Source organism: Paramormyrops kingsleyae, chromosome 21, assembly GCF_048594095.1.
Source record: "Paramormyrops kingsleyae isolate MSU_618 chromosome 21, PKINGS_0.4, whole genome shotgun sequence".
In the NCBI taxonomy this organism is placed as follows: domain Eukaryota; kingdom Metazoa; phylum Chordata; class Actinopteri; order Osteoglossiformes; family Mormyridae; genus Paramormyrops; species Paramormyrops kingsleyae.
Genome location: NC_132817.1, coordinates 415,160 through 432,433, shown reverse-complemented (window position 1 = coordinate 432,433; position 17,274 = coordinate 415,160). Strand labels below are relative to the sequence as shown.

At 40.7% G+C, this 17,274-nt stretch overlaps 2 protein-coding genes across 3 annotated transcripts in view; one reads left to right on the top strand and one right to left on the bottom strand.

Moving 5' to 3' along the window:
• The window catches only part of nrd1a (nardilysin a (N-arginine dibasic convertase)), a 48,804-nt gene extending 38,524 nt beyond the window's left edge, over positions 1–10,280 (bottom strand). Inside the window, exons 1-5 of one of the 2 annotated variants that reach the window (XM_072704462.1) lie at positions 10,192–10,280; positions 9,462–9,649; positions 8,948–9,206; positions 8,582–8,663; positions 8,288–8,441 (exon numbers count right to left, since the gene is read on the bottom strand). In XM_072704462.1, coding sequence (XP_072560563.1) covers positions 8,288–8,441; positions 8,582–8,663; positions 8,948–9,206; positions 9,462–9,634 — 668 coding nt within the window. In that variant the 5' untranslated portion in view covers positions 9,635–9,649; positions 10,192–10,280. Of the gene's footprint in view, positions 1–8,287; positions 8,442–8,581; positions 8,664–8,947; positions 9,207–9,461; positions 9,674–10,191 lie in introns of both variants that reach the window. The other variant, XM_072704463.1, reaches the window with a different exon arrangement.
• Positions 10,281–13,822: 3,542 nt separating this feature from the next.
• Positions 13,823–17,274, top strand: part of LOC111838948 (roquin-1-like) — a 42,555-nt gene continuing 39,103 nt past the window's right edge. Inside the window, 1 exon segment of the mRNA XM_023802436.2 lies at positions 13,823–13,841. The gene's annotated coding sequence lies outside the window, so the exon portion shown is untranslated.

The window sequence follows — 17,274 nt, the reverse complement described above, 5'->3', positions numbered from 1 at the left end:
AACTTAAATTTTGGAATTTATGCAAATTGAACTAAAGAAATGTAATTTTTACATACATCTGTCTAAATAAGTATGTTATGCTTATTTGACTTTTGATTTGCAAGGGAACAACCGCACCATGTGGGCACAGAAAGCACAGGAAGATCATCCAGGATGAATAATCAGTAGAGGAGTAATGTTGGAGAACTGGAGTACTGTCACTGGTGGCCAGTGTAACAAAAAGTCAGACAGAACAAAATAGTCCTGTAACAGTATAGAGATTTGAGTCAGCAGATGAAGGACAGAATGTAGAACGCTCTGGTGGAGTGCCTGAGCCCGACTGAATATCTGACTTGGATTAGATGGTCTGAGTACTACGTAGAAATAGGCACCATCCAACCTAATGTTTTAAATCTAGATCTTACAAGTTAAGGTTTGTTTGTATTGGCTGCGTGAACATAGGCTGTTTTGCATATTCAGAACATCATTGCTCTGTTGGGGGACCGCTCCATATAACAGCAGTACAATCATACTTTGTCTTTTTGTAGGCTGTTCATTTAGACATGAGAAGGCATGAAAGTACTGAATGACATTTATGAAACCTGCTGAACTATTTATTACAACATTCAAAATCCTCCATTGTGCACTGCCTGGCTTATAAATGAAGCCTGCTCATTTTCTAAGAGTCAAGACAGTAAAATGAAAGGCAATTAGAAATATTGATTCAGTTCAAGGGAACAATGACAATTCTTTGAAGGTTTTATGAAGAATAAGGACACTTCAGCTGAATTAGCCAAGGTGGGCCTTAGACATATTTGCACAATGGATGTAGTGCCCCCAATTGACCAATTGGCACCAAACTTGGAGGGTCTGTCTGGACTCTACTAAAGTGTAAAATTTGGTGAGGATAGGCTGAAGCATGCCTGATATATACCTGCCTGATTGAAATGGGGATGGAACTGGTGTAGGTTGGGTGTGGCTGGTGGTTATACTATACATCTAGGTCAATGGTTTTTTATGAGTCATCCATAATGGAAATGTCCTGATTCACCTGCTACCAGAATAACCTAGGAGTGGTGGAGATTGTAGGAGTCATAGAAATATGTCTTGTATTGAGTTCTGAAACATCACAAGGAAATGCAAATGTCTATCATTGGACAGTACATATGATTTGATTTGGCATGACTCACAGAACTAAAAATACAAAGGATTTTGACCAGTAATATGTTACTCAGCCCGAAATAAGAAAAACGTCAGTTGCACTGGATTTGCAGGTGTAGAGACATGTTACATTGCTGTAGTGACCCCTATTGACTGATCAGCATCAAATTTGGACAGCCCTTCCCCAGTATTGTTCTACAGGACATATTCAAGTTTGGTGATGATTGGCAGAAGCATGAACATATTCATAGCTGTCTGATTGATATTGGAATGGCACAGGTATGGTCTGGGTGCGGCTGGTGGCCATACCTTACAGAAAGTTTAAGATTTTTTTTATAACTATTTATAAGGACTGTCTGCTGATCTGAATGATATCAGATTAATACAAACTGCTTAAAATCCAAGGACAAGTTCAAAAAATCCTGTTTTCAGACTTATGCGAAATAGGCAAAAATGGAAAGGTAGAGAACCAAGTTCTATATGTTGTTTGGTTTGGCATAACATATTGAATTGGCAATAAATTTCAACTCTATGCTTCACAGTTCTTTAGAAATAGGCAGAAATACAAAAGTTGTCGCTGTAGCACCCCCATCTGGCAGACTGGGGTGCCCTTACCAGGGTGGGCTCAAAGTCTGTAGACAAATGGACCACCCAGATTTAGTTCAGATTGGTGATTGCTAAGCCTGTCAAATGGATGCTTGATTTTGATTGGCTGATTATGGCCAGCATTTTATGACATATGACTGCCATAGTATGGGCCTGACTGCAGGCTTGGTAATAGTACACATCTGCCAATTTTCACTTGGATTGGCCACGGACTTCAGGAGATATTGGCAGTAGGCAGTTGTAACGCCCCATATTGATGAAATGCAGCCTGCCTTGAATAGTGTCCCCCAGAATGCCCAGAATTTGGGCATGGCTAGTGGCCATATGATCGAGAAATGTCAGACTTTTTTTTTTTTAATGTGTCTTGATCAGCTCAGGGGTCTGATTGGTCTGACACCTCAATTTGTCTGATTTGGTCAGATGAGGTAGGACTAGTAGGCAAAAGTAGGTTTTGCAAATTGTGCAAATTAGCAAAAAAGCTAAGTAGACGGAGCTTAATAGTTCAAATGGCAAGTAGGTAGGGCATGGTAGTCTCTCAGCAGAAAAAAGAATTTTGACTCTAGGACTAACAGGTTCAGGAGATATCAGCCGAAATGTATATAGCGCCCCCCTCTGACTGACTGACTTGGGTTGGATGGTCTGAGTGGTGGGTAGGAATCAGAGCATGTGAGCGGAGTGGAGTGGAGCGTTAGCGAGGAGCGGAGCGGGCGGAATCTGGTCAGAGCGCGGAACGGTTTTCTAATTAAGGCTGGAGCGGTCGCTCTCTCTCGCTCCAATTTCGCTCCGATACCACTCACACTACGATTCTGCGGCGTGCCCAAGTCTACCCAGAATTCATCTGTACAATTATCGAGACTGTTACACAGACTGCCCGAGATGGAATTCGCAAAGGAAACTGATAAATCATACAAGTGTGCTATTCTTATCAAACGTATAGATGACAATAATGTAGGGCAAGAACAACAATGTGGTGAAACTGTTTCAGTGAGTAAAGATTCACTTTGGAATCACTTTTCTCAGAAACATGAGTGTGCTATGAGAACAGGCGGAAGCCAGAGCAAAACGTGAGCAAGTTTTATATGGTTGTAGCATATCAAGTCTATAAAGTAAATTAAAGTATAAAAGCCTATAAAGTAAATATTGGTAATCAAATAAATTCGTTTTGTCATTCAAAGTAGGTCTAATAGGATTTTTTTAATTTCACGTAACGCTGTCAGTGAAATTTTATTTTATAGAGACGCAGCAGCATCAACAGAAAAAAATGAGGAATTTAAAACGTGGATGCTTAGCCTGTATATTCTTTAGGCTATTAAGTCCACTGATTCCTTTCTTTTTAAGCCTATCTTTGTGTGGAACGCCATTGCCAAACCTGTCCTTTGTTGCCTATATGTTGCTTAAAAATAAATATTTACTGAGTGGCAATGTTGCCGTTGCTCATATTTCTTTATGATATAAGGCTTCGGTTTAAGGTGACATTGGTTAGGAATGCAGATTATTTGTCCCTCTTTTAAATTGGAGCGAGCGTGGAGCGATTTGACTGGAGCGGAAGGAAATTTTAGTGGCGCGAGGAACGGTGTTGAGTGGAGCAGCTTAGTGCGAATTAGAGCGGAGGATCGGGCGAAGCCAACAGCCTCGTGAGCAAGGAGCGGAAATACTCACCACTCCACTTCGCTCACATGCTCTGGTAGGAATTCACATTGTCCTTCCAAATTTGGTATTTATACGTCTTACGGATTAGGCTGCCCATTTCGTTTTAGGGAAGAAAAATAATAAAAACATCGCTATGTGTTTTGGATCTTTAATTAAAAATGTCGAAAAGACAGTAATAATTTGAATAATTTGAATAAACGTTACAGGTACTTTAAAATGTTCACACAGCCAGAGGTAAACCCCCACTAGCCACCTCTGACCATAATGTTGCTCACTTAAATTTACACATACATGTCCTTGCTTAAAAGCAAAAACTGGGATAAAGATGGCATTGAAAGGTCACTTATGATGTATCACCTGGGATCTCTTTTATAGCCTGGAGAAAACAGAGACCAATAGAGATTATATTAAAATTCTGCAGGAACAATGTCCTAGTTCAGAACAAATACCCAAAAAATAAACACTATATTTCCAAAGAAATTAAAAAGTGGGGGCCCTGTATAAATGAGGAATATTCAGAGAGCACTATCAAAATTTAAAAATAGAAAGACAAATTTGAAATGCATTGCTCTACAATGAACACAAACAAATTACGAAGTTCTAAGAAATCTATGACAAACATGGTCCCAGCTAAACAGTTTCTAACATTCTGTTTCCACCAACACAGTGCTGGAGCCAGTGCCGGGTTTTTTCCAAATGTGGAACTAGTGCTGGGCGGTGTACCGGTTCATACCGAACACAGTTTATTGTTATGATATGAATTTTTCTTATACTGCAATACCTTGTTTAAATAGCCTACACAATGTTCAGAAAGTACCGCAGCTGGAAACTGTTTAAGGGGTGACCTTTTTCCACTGTGACACCGCTAAAAATGTATCTGATTAGATACTCATTTTCACCATTATTTATACCAACAGTGCGGTTTTTGCCTCATTTGCCACACTTCACACAAAACCACTACAGCGCAGATGCGTGCATGCATTTTATATGCGAATGAGTGTAGCAGTGGCAACTCTAACTACATAAATAAACAGATGATACTGTCTTTGGTTTAATGAAGGAGGACAGTAAAATTTCAGAGTATTGGTCAGGAGTACAAAGGTTTGTAGCACAGTGTGATAATCTGTCAGCAGCCATACCATGTGCAGTTCAGACTAATTAATCCACCTGAAGGTTTGGGTTTGTCTAGGACTTGGATAGGAGATCAATTAGGAAAGTTGGGTTGCTGCTGTAAGAGGTATTGGTGTGGCCAACAGGAGAACCCATCTTGTGGTCTGTGTGGATCCCAATGCCCCAATGCGGTGATGACTATTTGAGGTCATAAAAGATCTCTGGGCATCTTTTGACAGAGTAGGGCTGGTACACCAATGTCCTAGCTAAAGTTGTCGTTTCAAATCTGGCCTCCTAATTATCCCCTATATCTAATTGGTGAATTCTCTCTTGGCACTTCACCACTTTAGCTACTGTCTGAGCATACTGCTGCGGAATGGCTGCCATCACCTCATCTAAGTGGGTGGATCAACTGGCTCCCCACTGGTTCAATATAAGTGCGCTATATACACTCACCTAAAGGATTATTAGGAACACCATACTAATACGGTGTTTGACCCCCTTTCGCCTTCAGAACTGCCTTAATTCTACGTGGCATTGATTCAACAAGGTGCTGAAAGCATTCTTTAGAAATGTTGGCCCATATTGATAGGATAGCATCTTGCAGTTGATGGAGATTTGTGGGATGCACATCCAGGGCACAAAGCTCCCGTTCTACCACATCCCAAAGATGATCTATTGGGTTGAGATCTGGTGACTGTGGGGGGCATTTTAGTACAGTGAACTCATTGTCATGTTCAAGAAACCAATTTGAAATGATTTGAGCTTTGTGACATGGTGCATTATCCTGCTGGAAGTAGCCATCAGAGGATGGGTACAGGGTGGTCATAAAGGGATGGACATGGTCAGAAACAATGCTCAGGTAGGCCGTGGCATTTAAGCGATGCCCAATTGGCACTAAGGGGCCTAAAGTGTGCCAAGAAAACATCCCCCACACCATTACACCACCACCACAAGACATGATGGATCCATGTTCTCATTCTGTTTACGCCAAATTCTGACTACCATTTGAATGTCTCAACAGAAATCGAGACTCATCAGACCAGGCAACATTTTTCCAGTCTTCAACTGTCCAATTTTGGTCAGCTCGTGCAAATTGTAGCCTCTTTTTCCTATTTGTAGTGGAGATGAGTGGTACCCGTGGGGTCTTCTGTTGTTGTAGCCCATCCACCTCAAGGTTGTGCGTGTTGTGGCTTCACAAATGCTTTGCTGCATACCTCGGTTGTAACGAGTGGTTATTTCAGTCAAACTTGCTCTTCTATCAGCTTGAATCAGTCAGAATTCTCCTCTGACCTCTAGCATCAACAAGGCATTTTCGCCCACAGGACTGCTGCATACTGGATGTTTTTCCCTTTGCACACCATTCTTTGTAAACCCTAGAAATGGTTGCGCGTGAAAATCCCAGTAACTGAGCAGATTGTGAAATACTCAGACCGGCCCGTCTGGCACCAACAACCATGGCACGCTCAAAATTGCTTAAATCACCTTTCTTTCCCATTCTGACATTCAGTTTGGAGTTCAGGAGATTGTCTTGACCAGGACCACACCCCTAAATGCATTGAAGCAACTGCCATGTGATTGGTTGATTAGATAATTGCATTAATGAGAAACTGAACAGGTGTTCCTAATAATCCTTTAGGTGAGTGTAAATGTAACATTCTTTCATAATCACCTGGAGGTAAATGTTAAAAAGACAGAGGACATGGTGCTTGACCCTAGAGCAGTGGATGACCACAGGCAGGAGATAAAACCATCTTACAGGTTGCCAGGTACAAATACCATCCTTTTCTTATTGATAGCTCACTGATTCTCATGCAGCACTCATGCACATAGTATTTGTATCAGGCTACAGCAACAGGTGCATTTCTTGCAGCGACTCAGTTCATGGCATAGATCTGAAGTTTTATTTGGCAGTCTTTGGCAGTTTATGGCATCACAGCTTGGTTTGGTAACTGCTCCGTGTTACTAAAGTTAAAATTATTCCAACTGCATGGAAGAAGGAATTTTGTCCTCAAAATCTGATCCAGATTAATACCTTTTCTTCAGAATGCATCTTCACAAGTTAGGTCTTTCTATGAAATACTTTGAGCCATTGTGCAAATGAGAAAGTGTTCTCAGCAGTTTTGGAACCAACCAGTCTCGGAACCAACCAGTCTCAAAAATAACAGTATTTCCCAGCCAGAGTATACAATGAAGCTGCTTAGCATTTAGTGGTCATCCCATAATAGCACTTTTACCTGGGCTGATAAACACCTTGCATCATGCTGCTTTAAGATATTTTTATATACCCGTTTTGCATTGCAGAATATCAGTCACAAAATTCAGCAGTAAAACAATACCTCGTATAATATGTCATCAGAAATGTTACATGTAAATATGAGTATACAGCAGTATTTGGATCATATTTAATTGCAATTTGGGGAGTACAGAAGCTCAATGTCTGGCACCGCTACCTCACACCTCCAGGGTATGGAGTTTGCACATGTTACCTGTATCTTGTGCATATTGTTCAGGGGGCCCCTTGCTGTTACCTCCCATAATTCAAAGCTGAAACAGCCAGGCTCTGTGTGTCTGTGTCTGTGTCTGTGTGTGTGTGTGTGTGTGTGTGTGTGTGTGTGTGTGTGTGTGTGTGTGAGTGTGTGTGTGTGGCATCCCATCCAGCCTGAACCTCAGCCTGGGACAGACTTTGGGGCTATCCATGGCTATATCCAAAATAAGACTTTTTCATTTTTAATCTGGTCTAATACCCTCCTTTTTGTAACCCAAACCAATTACAAAACTTGATTGTGTTGTCTCAAATGGAATGGAACAGTGTGAAGTCTTTTCCAGTGGCTGGAATGCCAATCCTGCCACCAACCCCCAAATTTTCCCTGAAAGTTGGAGGACCTGCTTGCCCTACCTAAGATGAAGCCTTGCACAAGGGGCCAGAGTAGAATCATACATTCATAGGATTCGAACCAGCAACCTTCCAATTGACAGCACAGGTGCCTAGTTTCAGAGCGATCACACCGCCTTAACTTAGCATGAGGCGGTAGAAAATATGGGACAAATTGCCTATTTTTGTGGATCAATATGGGACATGGCATTTTACCTGCGTCCTGAGCACCAAGGACATAGATTGGTTAATTGCTACTCGCCCTACCTTCAGGATGCTGAAAACCTACTACACAGAGGATGACTCATAGTACCCCCTCGTGTTGCTTATCTGCGCTGCTTTGTGCTTATTTGTGTGCACATGTATTTAGTTTGACCTGCCTGATCACCGCATTTGTTTCAGAAAGCCCTTCTTTGTTATCCATACCCACTGCCTTAGAGTGGGTCAGGATAAAATTGGCCCATCCGCTACCAGATCCACCCTTGTACAGTGAAAGAAGTTGGTTTTCTAGCTATACTAGGCTAGACGTGGTACTTCCTCCGTGTTTTATATTTTGAATAGGTAGTGTAGTGTAGACAACCAGTCTGGTTTTATTTTACTGAAGTCAGTTGATTAAAAGAATTAAACATTAGGTATGAAAGGTTTTTTCTTATTATTATTTTCCTTTCTTTGGTGCTACCTTATGTCCCACCTGGCTAGGGTTTGTAATATTGTAAATATCATATACGTGGCATTAAATCAGGCCATACAGTGCAAGTCACTTTTGCCTTGTGTTTCATTTTCTTTTGTATCCCTTCTTGTGCTTTATGTTATGCCCTTTTTTAGACATCCCAGGACGTAACATGTACATGTATGATTATTAGAATTATATTATTATACATGTGTGCTGTTTTATAGAGCACCCACCTATCCAGAGCTTCCCTGAAGTGTTTCCTTTGCACATCAAACTGGAATATCGTCCTCTCGCAATCCGTAGATGCATTGTCACTACCACCATGTTTCTTCAGGAATGCATCAAACCCATTTTCTGCTGGGTACTTCTCACTACCCATGAAGACCACTAAGAGAAAGCAGTAGAGAAGTCATCACTTTATAAATATAACCCTTTAAGAAGTTTAAGCGATCATAAAAAATTTCCACAGATGCTAAACAAAGACATCAGTTAAAAGAATAGAAATGACACAGGAAGGGGAGGCTTACTATGTTCAAGGAAATGTGCCAGACCAGGTAGGTCATCTGGGTCACTAAAGCTTCCCACTCCAATGCACAGGGCAGCTGCAGACTGGAGTATAAAAACGATACTTGAAGGCAAGGCACTGTGCAAGTCTGGTTTTAGAGCTTAGATTTGTTTTTAGCAGACAAACAATCAAATCAATCAATCAAAAATCAATCAATCAATTACAAAATTCACCAAGCTCATTGACAAGAACATACAAGGGAATGTTCCTAGTGATGGAGCTATGCACAGGCAGACAAAAATATGGAACCTATGCAAAACCTCATATGATATATGCTGACCGATTACCACAGCAATATACTATTAATAAATGTTTTCACAAAACCAACCTGTTTTTCAGAGGATACTTTTTTGCTTCTGCCTTCACTGTTCTCATCAAGTTCTTCAAAGTCACTGTCCTGCTCTTCCTCCTCCTCTTCTGACTCTTCTTCAGTTCCCTCCCCAGAGTCTCCCTCCTCCTCCTCTTCCTCCTCTGCTCCCTCACTTTCACCCTCTTCTGAGTCATTATCTTCAGCATTTGCATTTCCATCTGTCCCACTGAAGTCTGAGATGAGTAGTGCTCTTAGTCCATTGCTCAACTCGATGTACCTGATACAGGGTTGATTAGTGAATTACCAGGCCTGTCTCAAATTTAATAACTCCACAAATCTATGTTATTTAACACAATTCTCTTTCCAGGCTATATGATCTCCCCATGGTGAAAACAGGGTTCATTTCCATTATACAGTTTCTACTCTAGTGCACTGATGCATTAAAGAAAACTTATATTGCACCTGCAGTGTCAAAGCAGTCATTTCAAGTCAAACTACTGACGATCTCTACCAACACTTTGCTATAATTTACCTGTAATGTTTGGGATCACTTGGCGATTTGACGATTTTGATATCTCCAACGTTTTCCCTGCTGTTTGATTCTGATGCCCCTTGTTCTCCTGGCTGCTGGAGGTCACCCCAATCCATACCAGACTGCTGACCTGAACTGCAAGCAGCACTCTTAGCCTTATTCACCTGGGGCATTCTGAGAAGTTAACTCTGCAATCCAATAAAAACAACAAGCTGGGAAATAAAACGCTGTATAGTTAAAACGACAAGTTCATCAATTATATGAATAGATGAATAAATTAATAATAGACATGCATTTTTAAATAAAAATAATGCTTTGTACGTATAGTAATAATGCGTTTTGCAAATCACCATATTGTGCGATACGGTTTCCTAGATAACATCTTAATCAAAAGAGAAATAAGCTAGCTGTCAATAAACAAATCCCTTTCATCGAAGATTATCAATAAATCAATTTTATGTAATGAAATAGAAATTAGAACAGTTTAAGCCTTCAGATCGGCAATAACATTGTAACCTAAGTTATTATAATGTGTTTAATTATTATCTCCGTAGGTAGGCTGCTTATGCACGTCGACGATTTGATCATTCTCCAAGGATAGGGGAAGCTGGTTATCAGAAAATGCCAAATGTAAGCGAAGGAAAACACTTTAAATATAAATTAGTCAAATATAATAAAAATTGATGATAGGTAAAATGTCGCGCTTTCATGAAAAAATTCACTACCATACCTGTCTCGTGGATGCTAGGTCAACGCGACTTCATTACTATTTCCAAATGCGGAGAGCCGCTCAAAGAGACGCAACACGATTAGTGGAAAATACACCGACGTAAAAATAACAGAAGTCCTAATTGGCTGAGCGCAGAGGCATTAGCTCGTTGTTATTGGGGTAGGATGCGGAAGTGAATGACTATGTTTGATAGGCTCGTAAAGAAGAGCACGTGTCTTCGTGCAGCCGTGCTGCGTAGTTCTTGTTTTTAGTGTTAACGGTTTTGGGCATGCGCAATGTGTGTACGTTCTTAAATGCGTTTTGTAGTTAATATTAAATGTAGTAGTTAGTAGTGTAGTTACTGCAGCTTTTTACTGAAACCGCAGCTGTTTGAAAAGGAAGAAATCCAAGTTTCATCGCAGTAAGGATCAGTTTTTTCCTCATTTAACACTAGAACTACCAAGGCGGTCATTTTGACCGTTTTTAAATATTAAAATGCAATTACTTTTTTGAAATAAAACCCACGTAACTACGGGACCCTGACTTTTCCTAAATATCTGTATATTTTATTTTAACACTGGTATTTTATCAAAATTACAAAAAATAAAAGAGTTTTCAGTGTTTCTACCTAAAATGGCCATAGCGGTCATTTTGACTGCTACCGCTTTTATTGACCGCTGTATGTATTATACGTGTTCTGTCAGCGTTTGCTACTTTTTCCCGCTACTGGAGATTTGAGCCACTGTTGCCTAGCAATTATTAGTTATTCGCATCCTTTCAGACTCTAGCTTTAGTTTCGTACTAAACCGAAGAAATAAGTCAAAATGTCATCGAGAAGGAGAATGACTGTGGCTGAAGTTTTATCTGAGCTTCAGACACTTGATGAGGCTGAGTCTGAGGGAGGAGCAGGATCGGACACTGACAGCTCCTGGTCTCTTGAGGGCTCGTCTGACGATCCCTCTGAAAGTGATTCAGAAAGTGTTTCAGAGAGTTCCTTTTGTAAAAAAAGACGCCTTGGTTCTTCCAGTTCATCATCTGCTGGAATCGCATCTAATGGTATTTCAGGTAAATTTCATAAAAAGACAAACTTATTATTATTAGATTAGTTTTATGATGTAGTAGTTACATATTAGGCTACCATAATCCAAGCCTGTGTGTGATCTTGTGATATATGCATACCTGTCAAGTTTTGAATCTGAAAAAACGGGGAATTTTCTGCGCGATCCTGGGGAGGTTGCGACCAGAAAATAAGACGTTTGGTCACTATAATTATAAAATACGCAAATGTACAGGAAAATACTAATACGGGAAGACGGTGGGAATGAGGGGTAAAATACGGGTGTCACGTCATGTGCGGGTGAGCGGGGAAACAGGCGAGAGAGCCGAAAATGCGGGTAAACGGAGTTTATTTAGGACTAACAGGACGACTGGGCAGCACACGGCAAACCATATCAATGACAGACCGGGGGAAACAGACTTGAAGGCAGACTAAATACACAAGACAAGCAGGGGTAGCACAATCGGGGTAGCACGCGTAGGTAATGAGGGGGCGTGGCACACACTAGGATCGTACGAGCAGGTTATGACAGGGAGTTTCCCGGGCAAAACGGGATACTTGACAGCTATGCATATACGTAAACTAGCCCTGATGACTTTTATATTTCATGAAATAAAACTAATTAGGCTATATTTTTTACAACAGTCCTGTGTCCTGAATCACCTGCTCCAGCCACAAGAGCGCTCAGTGCGCCACTAAATTCACCTTCAGCAGAGCAATATGAAACAGCTAAAGACGGTACAGTGTGGACCATCATAGAGACAGGTGAAAACAGTGGAAGGCGACAGAGCCAAAATGTCATGACAGAGGTCTCAGGCCCCACAGCGCATGCGAAGCGCAACATTGAAGATGCGCTCAGCGCTTTTCTATGTCTGATTGATGATGTCATGTTGAAACACATCAGGGACTGCACCGTTGCAGAGGCGCACAGGGTCAATGAGGACAGTTCGTGGGACATAACAGTAGATGAGCTAAAAGCCTTCATTGCGCTAGTGTACGTTCGTGGAGCGCAAGGTGGAAAAGGGATGGACTTGGCGAGCTTTTGGTCGGATGATTGGGGCTGTGCATTTTTCAAGGAGACTATGTCCCGAAATAGGTTCCAAGAAATCATGCGCTTCCTGCGCTTTGACAAAAAGGAGACCAGACGCACACGCATACAGGACAACAAGTTTGCACTAGTGTCTGAAATTTGGGAGCGCTTTGTCCAGAACAGCATTGCTTGCTACAAGCCCGGTGTTGACATTACTGTTGATGAGCAGCTTTTCCCGACAAAAACAAGGTGCAGCTTCATCCAGTATATAGCAAGTAAGCCAGATAAATTTGGCATAAAGTTTTGGCTCGCTGCTGATGTCGGCACTAAATATATGTTGAACGGTGCACCTTATCTGGGCAAAGATGAGACGCGTAGACCAGGTCAGCGACTAGGAGACAGTGTGGTGTTGAAAATGGTTGAGCCTTACTTGGGGAAGGGCAGGAACATCACCACTGACAGCTTTTTTACATCCCTCAAACTGGCCAAGGCACTACAGGCTAAGAAAACAAGCCTGGTTGGCACAATAAATAAAAGCAGACGAGAGCTGCCCCCATGTGTAAAGGTGCAAAGATCGCTGTTCACCACACAGGCACTGAAAAGTGAAAATGCAACGCTAACAGTCTATCAGTGCAAAGCGAGGAAAAATGTCTGCATTCTTAGCACTGTCCACACATCTGTTTCCATCACAAGTGGCCAAAAATCTAAACCTGAGACTGTCACATACTACAATAGAACCAAGGTCGGAGTAGACGTACTGGATCAGATGGTACGAAAATATTCGGTGAAAGCACCAACACGGAGATGGCCAGTGGCAGTGTTTTATAACATGCTTGACCTGGCTGCAATAAATGCGTCAATCCTGTTCAAGGAATGTACACATGAAAAGATATCACGGAGAAACTTTATTCTACGACTCGCCAATGAACTTCGCTCCGCCCACATGAGCGCAAAAGCCAGACAGGTGGTGGTACACAGGAAAGTGCAGAAGCAGACGGAGAAACGAAGGCAGTGCCAAGTGCGTAGAAACTGCAATAAAAATAAAACAAAGGACACGTGTGACAAATGTGACAAGGTAGTGTGTGGGAGCTGTACAGGGAAGGTGGAGATCACCTGTGTGGACTGTGAATAACAGATTCACATGCATGAGGGACTTTGCCACGGTGTGCGGTAACTTGTTTATGTGATTGCCCACTATGAGAGGAAACGGTTTAGGATTTTACATTATATTTAACTGTTAAAACGTGATATTTTTTCTATTTAAAACAAATATTGCATTTAATCTTTTTTCTTTTCATTTTTTTTACATTTTGTAATTGAAATTTGCAAATTGATAACACCGGTTCGACGGTTGTCAATCAAATAAATATTTACATTCATTGATGAATTTCATGTCCTGATGCTTTATTATTATTTTTATTACGTATTTTAAAAATTAAAATTAATTTATGCTTAATTGTATATTGATTATTAACGTTTTATACAAATAATTAATGAGCGGTCAAAATGACCGCTTACGGCAACTCTAGTAGTTATAGAATTCTGGGAGTTCTAGTGTTAATGAGTCTGCCCAACACCCAATTTGTGAGTAAAATTATTTATTAAGGTCAGTCACTGCAAACTGTAAAACTCACGGTGGTACAATGACAGATTTGTTTGGATAATATGTTAACTTTTTAAATTAATATATGTCGTATCACTTAGGGGGGTACTGTGCATTTTGGTACTCTGCTTGTAGCTTTGTCTTTGCAGTGTGCTAGTAAATGTCTGCCTGTCAGGTTTCACAGTATTAAGAATTAAGATCGTATAGAGGAGACTTTTAAGAGAACGCTGGCCAAGTACCAGGGGCTTCCAGAGGATTGCTGGAGGCAGGAGTGGTGAGCATAGTGCCATCCAGTGGAAGTAGGCTGCAGAGGCTTCGTCGGCTACTCTCTCTACAGAGTGTACATCTTGCTGGACATAAGTGGGCCACTCAGAATGACAGCCATCAGGACTGCAACAGAGACATCAAAAAGAGCTTCCAGGGGGTTGTGGATCAAGAGGGGTGAGCCGTAGCTTAATGCTGCTGAGATGAAAGTCGGGGCTTGATCAACCCTGGCTGGGTCACCCTGGCAAAGGGTGTATGATATGAGACCTGAAACACCCTATGAACCCAGGAAACTAGGATGTATCTTTCACTCAGGAAAGGAATGAGCCAAGGAGCTCTTCCAAACTGTGCTATGATGTATCAACTGGATGGAGACTGTCTGTCAAAGACTCATGGAGTACAGTCTGCTCAAGGAGAGGGAAGGCAGCAACTGCTTTGCCAAGGGCATGTCTGAGACCTTCTCCACACTGCATAACTTGGTCCACAAGGGCGTGAAAGTAGTGATGGATATCCTGTATTAGTTGTGGAGCGAGACATCTGCAGAGGTGGCAGATCCCTTGGCTGTGATTTTGCTAGATAGTAGGTAGGGACAGTGGGAATCTCGTTCATCCATACATGCGCGTCACTAATAAGATGACGAGGCATTTGGCTACCATAAGAGAGTCATAGTTACTCCCGCCGATTACCCGCGCTTCATTGAATATCTTCACTTTGACATGAAGTCATATTAAAATAATATATGATTATTTTTGTCTTATGGTTTCCTCCGGGGTATCCAGATCCCATCAATACAATAACATGCCAAGGTGAATTGGAATTGCCAAATTGCCCCTAGCTTTGGTGTGTGTGCCCTGTGATGGGTTGGCACCATATCCTGGGTTTTTCCTGTACCTTTTTACCTTGTGGGGACATTTTTTTGGTCCTCAAAAGAGAAAACTCAGTTTCACAAAAATATGTGAATGCAATCAAAAAACTAAACTAGGCAAAATTCTTGTGTTTTTATTTGGTTACTTTTGGTTATGGTTAGGGCTGGGTAAGGATTAGGGTTGTCATAGTTATGATTAGGGTTATGCCCATAGAAATAAATGGAAAGTCCCCATAAAGATGTGAATACTTGGACTGTGTCTGTGTGGCATATAATGCTGCTGCAGTGGATAATGTTCTGCACTGACATGACTTTGCATTTTATCCCAACACACAACAGACACCCAATTTTGCTTTTATCAACTGTGTGGCCATAAAAGAGATGGGATTGGAGAACAATCTCACAACAATTCAAGCCAATAAGAGATTGGAAAACTTAAAGAAAAAATATAGGGAGTACCAATTCTTATCTTATTATCTGATGAATGGGCCACAGGATCACATGTAGGCAATTTCTCTGTGTGAATTATCTGGCTCCAGTCCTACAAGTAAAATCAGAAAGGTTTATATGTGATGTGTTAATTTCTTTTACACATTTTACACAGGTTCTGATATTACCGCAGACTGGATCAGGGACAAACTGGCTTTTCTTTGAGAAGATGCACTAGGCTCTGTTCCATCCAGCCTCTGAACATCAATGCCACAACAGCAGACTCATCATCAGATGTTGCAGAGGAGGCTAATGGGGTGCAGAGTAGCTCTGCTCCAGGGTCATCCACTACCCAAACTGTCTGTGGGTTCCAAAATGCCCAAACCAACAAATAAGCAAAATTGAGGTTGTAGAGTACCGTACCAAAAGGACTACAGAGAAAGATAGGAGAAGAGGAAGAAGTGGAAAGGAACAAGTAGTCATAATTTCTTGGTTTGAATATTTTAATGTATGATTATCAACCATAGGTGTTTGTTTAATTTTATTTCTTAAACATATGTATGGTTATAAATAACATTGACTTCTGTTCTTTAAATTATATGATTCATAATTTAAGTTGCATGACATTAAACACAAGTTGCTTCTCATCTGTCTCAGTGCAGTGTTCTTTGAACTGAAATTTTGGCATGGAAAGTGAAAGAGTTTGCTTTAAGGGGGATTTGTGGGTGTAAAACAGAAAGGTGTGTAGAAATGTCATTCTTGAGTAGCAAAAAAATGTGGATCCATCACAAACAAGAATCACAGAATGCAGTAATTAGTTATTGATTTATGACTACAAAAGTAAATAATTTCAACAAGATGAACAGAAATATTTTAAGGATAAACCAGGGTTGTGGTAGCTGGTGTAAATGTAAGCTAAATATTAATTTACAACAAAAATTCATCTTTTGGTATATTTATGATGCATTAACAGGGCCTGAAGGTACTGGGGTGCCAGTATGCGGGCACATTGCCTGTCCCTTATGTGGGCCCTTCTCCTCTCCTGGATGTCATGTAGGTCACATGAAGCAGGTTCTCCAAGCTGGAATTCTGGCTCTTCTATGACATCTCCATGTGTGAGACACACATTGTTGAGGAATGCACAGGCAAGTTCTGAACACAATTTTGGCTTGATCTCCAGTGCCTTGAATAAGGTGGCCCCAAATGTCCTCTCAGTTGTAGAACAGGCTCTGCAATGCTTTCCACTAAAGCATTCCTACATCTACCTCTGAAATGGGTGTCTCAAAGGGATTATAAGGTTGATTTTATAGAATTGGTATCATTTATGTTTGACAAACATTATGGAAAAGTATCATACATTTAAAACCTTTGTTGATGTAATGTGACATAGTACTGTTTGCACTTTAGAGAAAAGATTTTTTCCCCATCTTAACACCAAAGTTATTTTATATTTTCTGAAACATTTCTCACTTTAAACCAACCATGTCAGACATTTGTAATTCAACTATGCATGTTCAACTATTCATTCATTTTCATGTTCATATTCTGCTGTGATCTCTCAATTTAGATGTTCCTTATAAATAATCACATATAGTTACATTTTTTAAAAAGGGAAAATGTCAAGCACCATCCATTGCAGGTTATGATGAAATTGTCATTGATTCAGCATTTTTGCTAGAAATGTGCAGAGACATCTTGTAATTTTATTTATCCAGATGTAATGCACAAAATTAAGGACATATTTAATTTAATATAAAAGTGCAAAAAATGTATCACATCACAGGGTTGAATGCACAACAACAGGGTTGAAAATCATTTAATGGCTGAATGAACAAACATTAAATACTGTCAGATTT